The following is a 15436-nucleotide window of genomic DNA, read 5'->3' as shown; positions in this document are numbered from 1 at the left end:
TGATCTGCCATCAGTCTCTCTTAGTCCAAACTCACTTGCTCCACAGCCCCCGTCACTACACCCACACTCTCCCCATCCCCACACAGCCCCCCTCACTCTCCACCAGGGGGAGCTCCAAGACATCTGCCCTTCAGCCGCAATCACTTTAATCCCTCTTGTCCTGCCAGCTGGACGGGGCCCGAGCAGACAGGGGAGGGGAGAGAATAAGCACGAGAGGTCCAGTCTGTAGTGTGTGTGTGTGTGTGTGTGTGTGTGTGTGAGTGTGAGTAGGGCCTCATTACGCTCCTGACCTTATCTGACAGAACAGGAGTGTCGCCACCTCTCCACCGTTTACCGATGCAAATGTCACAGCCTCTCAGGCCTGTTGTCATTGGGATGGTGTCTCCAGCACTTGGCACTGTCTCCGCGTTAACACACCGGACAGTTTATTTATTTATCTGTGTGGATTTGTGCGTCACTATCTTTGTGTCTCTCTTCTTTACCCCCCCCCCCCCCTCTTTATTCCTCCACCGCTGGAACATTTTATGAAGTGAAATGAGGGCAGTCAGTCAGCTTAGCTGGCCAGGTGTGAGCTGTGTTGTGTACATGAGGGTGGGTGTGAGACCGAGAGAGAGAGAGTTTGGGTTGTTAATAGAAAACACTCTCATTCCATCAGCGTGCAAGTTGCCTTTGGCCTTCATAAACTCATCATTCATTCATCTGATTGGTGGCTTCTTGGGACACATTCTATGCATTGCATTCAAAGTAATGTCCTTTTTGGTTGGTTGCTGCTTGCTTTTGTTATTTTGTTTCAATCTGAACAGGGGGGTAGCCTAGGCCTATCTACGTATTTTCATTAGCATAATTGAAATGAGTGTAATTGAATGAAGAGAGAGGGTGATGTGTGGTACTTGTCCATCTGTGCTCAATGTTTTCAATTGGGATGTGTAAAGAAAAAGAGTGTGTAGCCTCATCTTGGTTGCAGCTTCTAGGGTGCGCTCTGCTTCAGTATGAATTCAACACAAAGCTTTGGACATATCCCAACCTCTCTGCTCATCCAGACTTAGCATCAACTGTTTTGCGCGGAAACAACCACTCCCACCAAAACTGCACCCAGCACTTGGGGAAAAGTATTTACGAGTGGGGAATTTAACAGATCGGAGCTGGAATTGACTATAATGCAGGAGCTGGAATGGGATAATGAAAGGCTGTCAGTGGAGTGATGGAAAGAAGCTAGAGCTAATTGTAGAGCAGATGAAGGGGCCCAATCTCCACTCTAACGCCTCTTCATTTTGGACCTTCCTCTCCCCATCATCTGTTTCGAGGATGCAATAATGAACGAAATCAGTGTTTTAATAACACTTCCCTTCTTCGAATGGGTCCTCTTGATTTTCTAATGCCTCAATGCGTAATAGTTTTATGAGTTATTATGTCTCCGTTATGTTACTTTTGATGTGTAATGGAGAGAGAGTGAGCTAGTGAATTAACTTATGAATAAATAAACGCACAGTTGAATGAATGTATCGATTAATTATAAAACATTTCAAAACATGATAGTATCCAAGGGTGTGAAGACTGTGTGTGCGTGCAGGCCTGTGTGTGTATGTGTGTGTTTGTGTGTGTGCGTGCGTGAATGAGTGTGTGTCTGTGTACCCTGATGAACTGATGAATTGGGGCTAGGAGAATGGAGACCAGCAATGAATACATAATGATTGCAAATTAAGTGAACGAGGCTAGCTCATAAGGAGCACTAAGATAATTGATTAGCTGGCTGTTTTTCTTCAGTCGTAAGGAGCACTAAGATAATTGATTAGCTGGCTGTTTTTCTTCAGTCGATAAATCAAGAAATCTTTATTGTCCTCACTTAGTTCCTTAAGTTCCTTAAGACTCAGGCTCAGACCGGTTTGATGGTCTGGTAACTCATCTCAAGCAGCTGTCATCCCTGTGTCCATGTTTAAGATGAGCTTGTCCCACTCTTCTGTGATTTGGGATTTATTTGCATCCATCTCTCCATCTCCTTTCAAAAGCTGGAAAGAGAGAGCAAGAGGAAAAATCTAGAGAGAAGAGTGGGGAAGGGGAAGTGGGGTTAGTAAGTGCTTTATTGGTACTTTGTTGGTGTTTTTCCAGCTTTTAGAGAGCTGTGAGTAGGATTCCCGTCCTCTTAGATGGAAACATGAGTGGCGTAGCTTCAATTAGATGTTTTAGGGAAGGGTCTAACCACAACTCCTAAAGCAATTTCATTCACCGAAACCACAGGTTCACAAAAAAGAGTGAGGACATTATTTTTGACCATTTTATCGTGTGTGTGTGAATTCAGGTGCTCCAAGAATCTATCCAGAATCCATCCAGAACCACTCCACAAACCTATATGGCCCTATTATATTGCTGAGGGGGGAAGGTTTGTAAAAGAGAGCCCTGGCCTGTAAGCTGCACGACTGACCGACTGGAACAGCAGTGGACTGGAGAAGACAAACTCACCTGCTCTCTCTTCCTTCTCTCTCTCTCTCTCTCTCTCTCTTTCTCTCTCTCTCTCTCTTCCCCCCCTCTCTCCCCCTCTCTCTCTCTCTCTCTCTCTCTCTCTCTCTCTCTCTCTCTCTTTCTTTCTCCGCCTCTTTCTCTCTCTCTCTCCCCCCCCCCCCCCCCCCCCCTCTCTCTCTCTCTCCCTGCAGGGCTGGCGGTAAGCGGGATGAGGAGGATGAAGATGATGAGAGGATGAGGAAGGAGCGTGGCTGCGGCCCCCAGTACCAGAGCTCCACGGTGCGCGTGCTCACACACTTCGCCGCCGAGCCGGCCGAGCACGGCGGCCCCGCCGACTTCCTGCTGGGCTCGGACTGGCAGGTGGACGTGACCGAGCTGGTGCGGGAGTCGCTGCGCGTGCTGGACCGGCGCGTGGCCCGCCTGCAGCAGGGCACGGTGCTGATGGGGTTGGACATCGGCACCACCAAAGTCCAGGTGAGAGGACGAGAGAGATGGAGGGAGAGAGAGAGTTTGAATAGAGTGGCGAAGTCCCGCCCCTTCTACTTCCGGTCCATGGGACCTATCTTTCAAAAAATTATGAACGGGAGAGATAACAATTATTTTTTGGTCCAGTTTGAATTGTGCCACGAATTTCACATATGATGTGTGTGAATTTAAAAGATAATTTTTCACGTCAAGAAAGTACTGTTGTTCGATAGACTTCAAAAGTTATGTTGGTTTTGTGCGAATCCACTCAGTGGACTACATCTCTCGTCTCAAACGATGTACGTCACCAACGTAATGAAACGATAAGAGCTGTTATGCTAGTTAACGGTTGCATCTTGCTGCCTGCTATGTCACTTAACAGTATGTAATGTACAGTCTATGGATGAATACAACTTACCTGATGTGTTTAATCCTCTGACTCATGGTATTTTCTTCAGCAAGGAAAGCCCAACTAAGACCTGTTGCTGGTATGCTGATACAATCTAGTGTGGCTGTGAATGAGCTAACGTCACTAGCGCGACTGATGGGTTTGTAGTCGTTGGAATTACGATCTTTCACAATGTTGTAATTCAATAGTTACGAAACAAACTGCAAATGTCTTTACATGAAAAATTGTCTTTAAAATTGACAAACATCATATGGGTAATTCAAAAAACAAGTCAACCGGGACCAGAAAATAATTTCTTTTTCGCCATAGACTGCCGTTCAAATTTTTTTGAAAGATAGGTCCCATGGAGGCAAACGGAAGGGGCGGGACTTCGCCACTCTATAGAAGTCAAATGACAAGCCTGCAGAGAGAGGAGAATGTGTGTGTGTGGGTGGGTTGGCGGGGTGGGTGATGTGTGTGGGTGTGGATGGGTTGGTGGGTGGGCGTGGTGGGTGATGTGTGTGGGTGTGGGTGGGTGGGCGTGGTGGGTGATGTGTGTGTGTGTGTGTTGGTGGTGGTGGTGGGGGGGGGGGGGTTGATGTGGATGTGTGTGTGTGTGTGTGTGTGGGTGGTGGTGGTGGTGGGGGGGGGTTGATGTGGATGTGTGTGTGTATGTGTGTGTGTGTGTGAGACAAGCACATGAGGTAAACACAAAGAGAGTAGGGAAGAAAGAAGGTAAAAAAGAAAGGAAGAAAGAAGGAGAGATGGTGTTTTGAGAACATAATGGGACTCCTGAGGCTTAGGGCAGAAAGCAATAGATGAAGATATAAATTAGAAGAGGGTGGAAAAAGAAGTGATAGAGGTTTGGGCATAATGTGGCAGGGAAACAGAGAGAAGAAAGATTGGGATACAGTGAGATGGAGAGAGAGCGAGTGAGAGAGAGAGAGAGAGAGAGAGAGAGAGATAGATAGAGAGAGAGGGAGGGAGGGCATGATGTTGAGAGATTGGGGCCTGGAGACAAGCAGGATGGGCGATGTTGGAGGAATAAAGTTGATGGTATCGATCAGTGCGTGAGCACAGCCACTTTGCAGCATTACCCACTGATGGAGGCGCACGCAGACAGGAGCACGGTGCGCTAAAGAGACCTCCATTCCCACGGGCCTCCTTAAAAAGCGCCGCCAGGGGGGGTGCACACAGCCTGCACAGCCTTCACCACTCCCTCAGGTTGTTTGGAGTATATGACTGTCTGAGGTCTTTTGTCTGAAAAACAAAAACAAACACATTTGGTTTTTGGCCAATCGCAGAGGACTGCGCTGCTCTCGGCTCCGTGCCATACTCACGCTCTCGCTCTCTCTCGTCTCGCTCTCTCACCAGGCTTCTGCCCTCAGGGGTCCTGACAACACACACTCTGTGTGTTTGTCTGTACATGTGTGCGTTTGCGTAAGGACATTTTTTGTCAATGCAAGCGTGTGTGTGTGTGTGTGTGTGTGTGTGTGTGTGTGTGTGTGTGTGTGTGTGTGTGTGTGTGTGTGTGTGTGTGTGTGTGTGTGTGTGTGTGTGTGTGCGTGCCTCACACAAGCACACAGCGGGATCTCTCAAGAGGGCCAATTGAACAGTATGCTGCATCAGAACAGACAGACACAGTCAGACACACACACACACACACACACACACACACATACTCAGTGGTCTTTCTCATCCTCTCCCCACGGCCGGTTGAGGAACCAGGGCTTATTCACATATGAATTATACTCTGTAACAAACATCAAGGAGAATCTGTTCGCATTAGTAGCTACTGAAGCAGCACTAATCTCTGCCTTGAGCCTCCGGTCAATAGATCCATCTCACATGCACGTGCTCCTATAACGCCGTCTTCACTGATATGCAGCTCATGCAGGCTCTCATACGCTCACAACACTGTCACACACAATGAGACACTGGAGACTACTCAAAAGCCATCACAGAGACCACAAACTACACACACACACACAAACTCACCCACACACTCACACACACACACAGACGTACACAGACGTACACACACACAAAACACTAAAAAGAGTATTGACAATGCTATTAGGGGGTGTGAAGTTTTATTTGATAGCAAGATTGCCTTTCGCTTGGAACGCAATGATCTGAGACCACAGACCACAAACCCAGAGGCTTTTATTTCATCCAATTGGCTGAAATTAAAATCAGATAAAAAAAAAAGTCAGGTAATGGCTGAAATTGGTGTGGAGCAGAACCCCAGAAACCCAACACCCCCACCCACCCACACACACACATATGGATGTCTTGCTCCAAATCAAAAATCATTTCACATTGATCCATACCTCTGTCTCCCCTCGGCCACCACGACACTTTGTGACAGCTAAATTAACACTCCAAACCAGTTATTAGTCCACAAACAGCAGAGCGGCTGTTTGCTGTGGACGCTGACTAATTAGCTGAATAATTGCTCTTTTAAATGGAGAGAGATTGGCAAGTCATTTGTTTGTTCTATTGTTTGTACTCTTGAAGTGTTTAAACTCTTTTTTTATAGCTTTTAAGCACAGACCCACTCGGTGAAAAGCAAATTTAAATATAGCTTGCAAAAGAAAAACGATTTTAGGAAGCTGTTACATTTTCGTGAGTATAAAAAGAACTTCAAGTGGTCACTTAAACCATTATCCATTTTAGTATGTATATGTCAGCTTGTATGAGTGTGTTTACTGATGTGCACTTACAATCCGATGTGCACTTACAATCCATCCATGAGTCTCCCTCCAAGGGGACTTATTATGTTATTACGGCCCTGAGGATTCAGAAGTGATGATTCATGACTCAGATTCAGCACTGACCTGATCCTCCAATAGTCAGAATCAACTGTGTGTGTGTGTGTTGTTGATGAGGTGATATAGCCAGACTCAAAAAATGGTTCGTTTTTACAGATACTATACTAGTCTTATGTGATCATTTTTTCAACACAGTAGCAGCGTAATACTGACCATACAAGAAGTATAAACCTACCAGCGACTGATGTGGTATAGCTAGCATGTTACTTTACTGATGGCAAGTAGACATTACTACTGTAATAGACACACTCTGCTTTACTTTGGTTGCTCATCACATTTCTTTTCTTAATTTGATAATTTCATATAAAAACAGGACATTTATAGCTTTTCCTTACTCTAGGCAGACTAGGCAAATCCAATGTCTTCCTCAGTTCAGAGAGAGTTAGGTGATATTGAATTAAAAGTTGATCACATGGACTAATCTGTCATTTTAGTGTTGAGTGGAGCTACCTCCAGCTCATGTAAGCCACCTGTGGTCTGCCAAGCCTCCCTCTGATGCACTGATAGACATTTATGGGTCCCCCGCTAAAGATTAGTCCTAAATTGCACCTGACAGTTCATTATGACGGTAAGTGTTGCAATATGGCTGCAGCTGAATATGCCTTTATTGTTCAAGATAGGCTAAGCCTCCCATCAGATTCAATGTTGAGAGCGTTCCTGTGCCTCGGCCATCGACGGCTTGTGGAGGTGGAAGAACTGTCACTCCCTTCACAGCCACTTTGTGTTCTGTGTTCTGCCTATCAGGGAGTCATACAGCCCACTCTTTAGCTCTATGTGAGCCTCAGAGGAACCCAGTCACCCTGCACATTATCAGGGCTTCATTGCATTGGATGTGTCTCCTATATTGTCTAACAGTCCACGATTCACTGTTTTTTTATGGTCATGATGATAACTCATGTAGTCTATGACAACACCTTACTAACACCAGTGCAGCTCGTAAGGAGCTATTTTTATAATAAATGCCTGAGGTGGATTGTAGAAACCGGTATCCATCTAACACATATGAAGTAGATATCATTCATTATATTTTAGAAAGTAGATTGTAACTCAGACACTTACTTACACTACAGCTTCTTATTTTGCTTTCTGTGTAGCCCTATGACACATACAGTAAGTCTTTTTTTCAAAACAGCAAGGCTGCTTTATGAATATTCATGGAATTGTGGATTACACAGACCTTTTTTGAATATTGTGTATTTCAGGACCACCTAAAGATAGTGTTGTTTATTTTGTAGAACAAATAAATATATTTATGTACAAACTAAAATCAACCATCTTTGTTTTGTGGCTCATAGTTATTTTCAATCCCCTTGATGAGAACAATGACCCTCAGAAACTGTGGGTAATCAATTTTGTTGGTTGAAATATGTCAATTTTGTCTGAGTGTTATCAACTATTTTCACAATAGTCAAGTCTAGTCAAGTCAACTTTATTTAAATAGCGCATTTCATGCACAGAGGTCATTCAATGTGCTTTACATAAAGACAAGCAAACAGGAATAGAAGAGCATAGCATAGAAGGGCAATATTCAAAGAATAGTTGAAAATATAATGTACGGTAATTAAAAAAATAATAATTAAAACACATAATAACACACAAACACCCAGTGAACAGCAGCAGTCTATGGAGATTTTTAAGTAGTCCCAAACTGTGCACACACAAATATTTCCTTTCAGGGCCAAAATGCCTGACCACTAGGCTCGATAGTCCCCCTCGTGGAGTATAAACAGTAGTTTATAGTTATAATAGTTAATACTCAGAGAGTTTGAGTAGAGTTTCAGAGAAACCCAGTAGAGCTGTAACTCTTGAGGCGTAAAGAACGAGCCGTTACACTCTGACTATGCCCGATCTGTCTGTTCTGTTAGAATGACAAGGCAACTACTTCACAGAAGTGCTCTGTGAACTGGGCAATGAACATTTGATCAGTTAGCAGAAAGCATCTGAGAAAAGTTTGGTCTTAAGTCTAGATTTGAAACTGGCTAAAGTTGGGAGAACTTTGATCTTATCTAAAAGTTGGTTCCAGAGCTGAACTGTATGGCAACTAAAAGCTGCTTCACCATGTTTAGTTCTAACAGTAGGTTTTACTAACAAGTATTTCTCCTGAGAGGTCTGGAAGGTGTGTACTGCTGAAGCATGTCTGCTAGGGGTTTGTCCAGTCCGCATTGGGGGTGGTTTTGTTATCAAATGTTGGCGCCTGGTGCAAAAAGGTTGGTCTTAACAAACTCCCATCATTTCTTGAGAAGGGACTTTACAGCAGTTGTTTTCAGGGACTTAGGAAATGTGCCAGACAGTAATGATACATTTACAATGTGAAGCACGTCTGCTGCTATAAGGTGAAGAACAGATTTAAATAAAACAGTTTGGCAATAGCCAGTGATCAAGATAAGTTCACTATAAGAAAGTAAAATATAGTCCAACCTATTCCGATGACTAGCTTCTGTGTGCAAGCCAAAATCATTATCTCAAACTTGGGCAAAGTCCTGACTCTTGACATATTTTTGATTCACTTTGAACCTTATTAGATTAATTAAATATGGGTTTTCCTGGAGTTTACTGGGAAATGTCTTCTTTCGAGTGGTAGTGTATATATATATATTAAATGTTTTATCTAACCAATGACTGATATGCAGTGCCATTGGTAAGATTGGAATAAGCCAATAATCCTCAATATTTTATCTTACTTTCTTTAAAAAGTGTGATTCTACTGAATTATTTCTGAACTCAGAGAATGGGTTCTGCATGAATTTGGGTTAATGTGTAAAGTGCTGAAGTACAGTCCGACCATATCCATTAACCATGTACTTGAGCTGCTAATGACCTAGCGTGTGTGTCGACTGTGTGTGTGTGTGTGTGTGTGTGTGTGTTGAGCAGGTGATGTCTCCCCTGTCGGACTCGGTGCTGGCCGAGAGGATGGTGCGGGTCCTGGACGATAAAGTGTCCATCACAGAGCTGGGGGTGCAGCTGGTCTCTGGCCTCTCCCTCAACCTGCAGCTCAGCCCCGGGAGCAACAGGGCCATCGTTGCCACGGCTACCACACAGGAACTCATGCAGAGCCCCAAACAGGTGCGTCTCATGTCACCAACCACATTTGTATTTTTGCTAACTAATTACACTAGCCGTTGAATTACACTAGCAATTGTTGATAAGCTAAACATGACCTCATTTAGTTTAACTCAGTTAATGGTCAGGCTATCCCATTGGGGGAAACTGTGGTGTCAGTGACCTATGCCACATGCCCTCCTACTCATTCCCTGTTTACTCCTGTCAAATAATGGCTAAAAACTCCAATAAATATATCTTAGAAATGTGAGTTAAACTGTAGAAGACATTACTGGATACTGATGTTTTATGTGGAAAGACCACCTCTTGATCATACTTCCACACATGAACTCCCATCACCACTTTTTAAAAAAAGAAGAAACAGGCATAAGTAGAATGTGGGTCTGGCTTTGCCTCAGACACTTTAAAATGTAATCAGTGGTCTGGAGCAGGGCGTCTGGGCGGATTTAAGTTGTGCACGTCCGCAGGTCCAGAAGTTAGTATGGCCGGCACATACCTCTTGTCTCTTCATCTCGGTGGGGGGGGCTCGGTGGAGGTCTGCCCAGTCCGGTCATCAGTGAGGCGTAATCACAGTAATCGGAAAACAAACACAGAGCTCAGCACACATCGTTTTGATGAGCTCCAACGGGATTTGTTTCTAGCATTTATAAGATAGCACTACTAGAGGCAATTGCTCTCAAGGCTGCCTTTGGTTTTTGTTTTGTTTTTGTTTTTTTCTTTATTCCGAGCCACCCCTGTAGTACTTAAAAATGAGGAACGAGAATAACTAGAGGGAAGGGAAAAAATCGGTTGATTTTTGTCGGCCTTTTGTAATGGCAGGGGTCTGTCTCCTCCTCATGACAGACATAAAAGATTGGCCTCATCTCCTGCGGATCACAGTCTATAAAGCGGCGACAACGCTGTGTTTGTTTTAGTGTCCCTTTGAAGCGTCTGAAGAAACAGCTCTCCTGCTACCCCTGTTTCTCCAGAGAGCTGTTGTACAGCCATATTTTTAGCGGGATGTTCGTTTCTGATGTTTCCCCCACATCCTTATTATTCATTAACAGCCGTCGTTTGAAGTTTGGAAGTTTAGGATAATGGATTCATCGGCTTTGTCGTGCGCGGTGATTTGGTGTGCATTTCTTTGAGATTGATTTTTTCTCCCTCTTTTTTTCTGGTCTCGCTGCAGGAGGCGCTCATCAGCGCCTGGCTGCAGTTCAGCGATGGGTCCATGACCCCTCTTGACCTCTACGACCCCAGCTTGTTTGTGCTGAGCGCCACCTCCCTGAACGACCGGGTGGTGGCCATTCGACAGGACCCCATGTGGAAGTGGCCGGTGATCGTGACCAAAGGTGAGGGTCAAGGGCTGCTGGTCAAGGTGGAGATGTTCAACCCGGAGGTGTGCCAGAAGAGCAAGCGCCGCAGCGTCCTCGCCACGGGCACTGGGAACGTCTACGTCCGATTCGGCCGCGGTGACGACGGCGGGGACGGCCGCGGTGCTACAGACCGGAGGTACCGGCCCAACGTCCCGTACTACGGCGGCTCCATCTCAGACGTGGAGGCCGGGATCATGACCCGTGGGTCCACCACCAAGACGGCTGCCCCGGGGAGACCCAGCGACGGGCGCCTGTCGGCCGACGCCGGCCTCAACGCGGACTTCTCCGAGTTCCCCACGCAGGCAGAGCTGCCCAGCGGCCGCAGCAGTACGGACGAGGACCTCCTCCAGCATGCGCGCCGCGGCCTCACCGACCTGGAGATCGGCATGTACGCGCTGCTGGGCGTCTTCTGCCTGGCCATCCTGGTCTTCCTCATCAACTGCATCTCCTACGCCCTCAAGTACCGCAACAAGCAGCTGCCGCTGGAGGGCCAGGAGACCATGGCCCACGCACACGACTGGGTGTGGCTGGGCCACGAGGGCGAGCTGCTGGAGAGCCCCCACGGCCTGTGCCTGCAGCAGGAGGACCTGGGCAGCATCCTGGACTCGGGCCTCGGCCTCGAGGAGGGCAGCCAGCTGCTCAACGGCGCCTCGGCACAGAAGAGCGTCCAGGGCCAGGTGCACCGCGCCGCCCTCGACCTTAGCGCCTGCCCGGGGAAGGAGCACAAGAGCGAGTCGCTCAACTCGCCCACCACCAAGCGGAAACGCGTCAAGTTCACCACCTTCGGCAGCTCCAAGGCCAACAACGGCTGCCCGGCCATCAGCCCGCTGGTCCTTGCCCAGAACAACGACATTAAGTGGGTGTGCCCGGACATCGAGCTCGGGGACTCCAAGGAGCTCCGGAATTACATGGAGAGGCTCAACGAGAACGCTTCCAAAAGCCTTGCGTAGTTCCAATAATCTTCTCTCCCTTCTCTCCCCTGCTTATCTTCTCCCTTGTTTTCTTCTTCTGGGACAAAGTGTAGCTTACACATATTGCCTTCCATGGTGAGGAGGAGAGGAGGAGGAAGGCAGTTAGACTGGAACTGCTGTAGGGAGGCTTCCCATGAATAAAGACAGGCCATTCATCTAGTATCGTTGCCACGGCAACTGTCAAAAGGGTTGATCTTTTGGGGATGAAGAGAAGGGGGGAGAGAGACCACAGAGGACAGAGGATACGCCAAACCATGAACACCAGGGCTAGAAATGCATAAAGATGCCTATTTTACTTTTCTTGATTAAAACGGCAGTAATTTAATTTCAGTAACTTACAGTACATGACTTAGGTGTTATTTGTTGTTTTTCTACCCTTTAAGTTTCCATGTAGAATATAATTATGCTTTTCTTTTTCCCTAGATCATTATCCTGAAAGTCAAATGATGTGCGAGTGTGTGCATTTGTGTGTTTGAGTTTGGATATGTGTACATAGTAATATAAATTCTCTATGATGGCAAGTTATGAAAACCTTCAGCTGTAAATAAACTACAAACTCTGACTTGGTCTGATTTGTATAAACAACAAACAACACATTTTGTAAGGTTTTACATATTTTTATACATTTCGGTTTTAGTCTGTTATCGTTTCACTCTTCATTTTACCGTTTTGTCCTGTAAAGGCAGTACTTGCATGTCACCCCATACATAGAGACTATTTTGAACTCGAACAAAGCCTAGTAAATAGTACATACTGCAGAGATGTCCCCTATTATTGTTAATGGTCTCTCTCCCACAGAGCTGTTGGACAAAAACAGTATTACTGAACTGTTCCTTGTGTTATCATGTATATGTTGCTTCAGTATTGTAGACCAACACAAGGTGTGAAATCCACCAGCTGTTGTCAGTCCTCTATTCTCTGTACACAGGAGTTTTTTATCCTTTTCATTTCTTTAAATGTTTCCTTTTTATCTGTGCTTTCCCCCCCTTTTTGGTGAGTCTTGTACAGAGAGATGGCACTTGAGAAGGCTATCTGGAACTCATATTAGATTTGCTGTGTTAAGAGTGATATATCTTTTGCTCAAAGGTTTTAGCACAAGACACTGGGGTGATCTATGGGAAGAAACCTTTAATACCTCGTACCTGGTCTACTGAACGCTAACAGGGGACACATTAATATTCCATTGCTGTGTGTCCTATTGATTGCCAGCCCTTGACTGAGTTATGACTTATGCTATGACATCTCTGAGATGATGCATATTCAGACACAAATGGTAGAAGTCAAGTACAGAGAGTATGAACAAGTCTCCACACATGCTGACTCGTATTTCATTTCATTCATGTGATCTGGAACACAGTAACACATTGACACAATGCTTGGCAATGCAACTCTCATAGCTGCCCTTCCAATATTTGACACAATACAAGACCAAGTGGCCTATAATCTGATTAACTGGAAATAGTTTATGAAACTAGCTTGAATGAACTGTAAGACCTATGTCCAAAGGAAGGAAAGATAGCTACCCCATAGCTGTGTGCGAGAATGGGATCCATTTGAGATAACTTGTGTCTGTCAAACCATATCTGCTGTGTCCATTTATGTCTTTGTTTTTAGTTTGGTTGTTTTGCACTGATTAAAATATTGGCAATCCTCGCTGGGAATCTCCGTTGTCTTCCTTCTTGTACTGTATGTGTTCGTCGTAAGTATCCTGGAGTGAATCATTGGTAATACTGTATAGTGAAAATGTGGCTGGTGGAAGTGGACGTCAATTTTAAAGGCACACCACTGGTAACATTTTTAACATTTCCGACAACAGTTGATGCATGGTATCCGAACTGACTGAGATTGGGCATGCTTAATGGGTTATGGTCATAGTTGACAAAAGCTGGTGTTTGTGAAGTCCCAAAGGTTACTGTACACTATTAAAATGTAATTTATGCAACACACTTTTGAAAATGAGAGAGAGAAATAGAGAGTTGCTTTCCTACTCTGTGGGAGGACACATTTAGATCTTGTTGTAGCCTAGCATGTTTCAAATTCTTATGGCACACAGAATACAACATTTTGTCATTTGTGTTATTGCTTAAAAGTTGGACCAACTACATTGTAACACAAAACAATGTTAGCCTCAGTATTTCTTGGTAAATGAATAGTAAGACTTCTTATATAACATATAAAATGATTAGAGCCCTTGTGGACAAGTATTTCAGAGGCCAATTACTCTGAATAGTGATTAAAGGTTGAAGGACGATGCTTTGTTCACCTTGTTGATTTTCCCCCCCACAAAAGCATAAAAAACCAATTCAACAGAAGACTCGGTGCTGCAAGGCTTGAACTGAATGTTTTGATTTGACTAAAACTTTTTCCCAAAGACTGTTTCTTTTCTACAGACTTAATTGAAAAGTTGAAGCTAATTGATTCCTGTGATGTTTTACAATCCAGCCTAACCTTGTTTCCCAATGCAGAGGCTATTGACAGAGGAGCCATGACCTGAATGTGTTTGTCAGTGGCGCGGCACTCTGCCATCGACATGGCCATCTCGGTGAGAGACACAGTCCACTAGTGCAGCCATTAGTGTCAACTTCCTGTAACTCAAGGCTGACAGCCTTCTTTCTGATGAAGTCCTGTCGCCGCGCATGATAAACTGTCATTGACGGTGCCGGTGCCCCTGGCACACTAATCAGAACTCTCATCTCCTCAGCCAGAAAGCAGGCTAATTAATGATTACTGCAATGATGTTTTTACGCCATGTTAATGTGACATTCCTATATAGCCCTTCAAGCTAAGTGATTGTAGACATTTAACAACACACATGTCAATCAGCGCACATAAACCATCAGCGCTATTACCAGTAGGAAGGATGAGCATACGCTCTCCCATAATAATCTTTTGGATACTAGTGTCCAATTTGATTGTTGACACGGTCAATTCACAGCCTTATCTTTAAAAACAAATGCTAATAGACTTTGCCAAAGTTCCAATTTCATAGCTTTAGTATAGTTACATGTCTTTTTTTGTTTTGCAGTTGGACAACATGGCAAGTATCTGTATTGCACCAATAAAAGTGACAAAAATATGCATACCCAATAACACAACCATGCTAAAAATAAACAATCACAAATTCACTCTGTGCTAATTTGTGAATAAAGAGGTACTCTCTCAGGGTGTGTGTGTGTGTGTGTGTTGGTTGTTTGCAGCACATAGAGCATCAGGTCCTTTTGCATTCTAGCGCAGCATCTCAGATGGGAGAAAGGAAACAACAGAAGTTCATTAACCGAAATGATCCATCACTTCTTCAGTCGCTGCGCAGTTTAATGCAATTCCCCCTGGGCCCGGCCCTTATCAAGCTCCAAAGAGGGAGAGGAGGCTGACTGGGGATCCTCGGTGGGATTCCACAAGAAGTGGGTCTGTTTTCTCCTTTTCATCTCCAGTGGTATTTCTGTTATGTGGGTCTGTTTGTGCCACCCTAGAGGAGCCTGGTTCTCTCCCCCTCCGCTGCTTCTCAACAGCATTTTTGATCAGTCAGTTCAGAATGAGTCTCAAGATGGAGTCTCTTCTTCTTGGGTCACCATTGGCAAGTTCTTTCATCCCACCATGGGATGGTCTGTCTTGGCTATAACAAAGGTTTTCTTAGAGTGTCCACACGATTGACATGCTTGATCATTGTTTGAATTAAAAGTGCACTAAGCCCTTGCCATTTGCATTGAAGAAACAGTTCTTATTATATCCTAAAGAAATCACAGTCGTTCAGTGCCATTAGGGACGAAGGCCTGAGATGTGTGCCCCCCAAAAAGATTTTATTACTCATATCATTATTCATCTCTAAACAAATATTCATTGATTGCAATGGCATTACCCATGCATGACAAAATAGCTGGTTCTGGTGGACAAGCTAGTATAGCAAAG

At 44.9% G+C, this 15436-nt stretch overlaps 1 protein-coding gene across 2 annotated transcripts in view; it reads left to right on the top strand.

Annotated features, from left to right (window-relative positions):
* si:dkey-112m2.1 (transmembrane protein 132D) overlaps window positions 1–13183 on the top strand; it is a 156280-nt gene extending 143097 nt beyond the window's left edge. For both annotated transcript variants that reach the window (XM_042059216.1, XM_042059215.1), the window contains 3 exons: window positions 2649–2931; window positions 9016–9207; window positions 10373–13183. In XM_042059216.1, the coding sequence (XP_041915150.1) occupies window positions 2649–2931; window positions 9016–9207; window positions 10373–11509 (1612 nt within the window). In that variant the 3' untranslated portion in view covers window positions 11510–13183. The remainder of the gene's footprint in view (window positions 1–2648; window positions 2932–9015; window positions 9208–10372) is intronic.
* The last annotated feature ends 2253 nt before the right edge of the window (window positions 13184–15436 follow it).

Source organism: Alosa sapidissima, chromosome 13 (genome assembly GCF_018492685.1).
Source record: "Alosa sapidissima isolate fAloSap1 chromosome 13, fAloSap1.pri, whole genome shotgun sequence".
Lineage (NCBI taxonomy): Eukaryota > Metazoa > Chordata > Actinopteri > Clupeiformes > Clupeidae > Alosa > Alosa sapidissima.
Note: the sequence above shows the minus strand (reverse complement) of the source record. Positions and strands in the feature narration are given on the sequence as shown.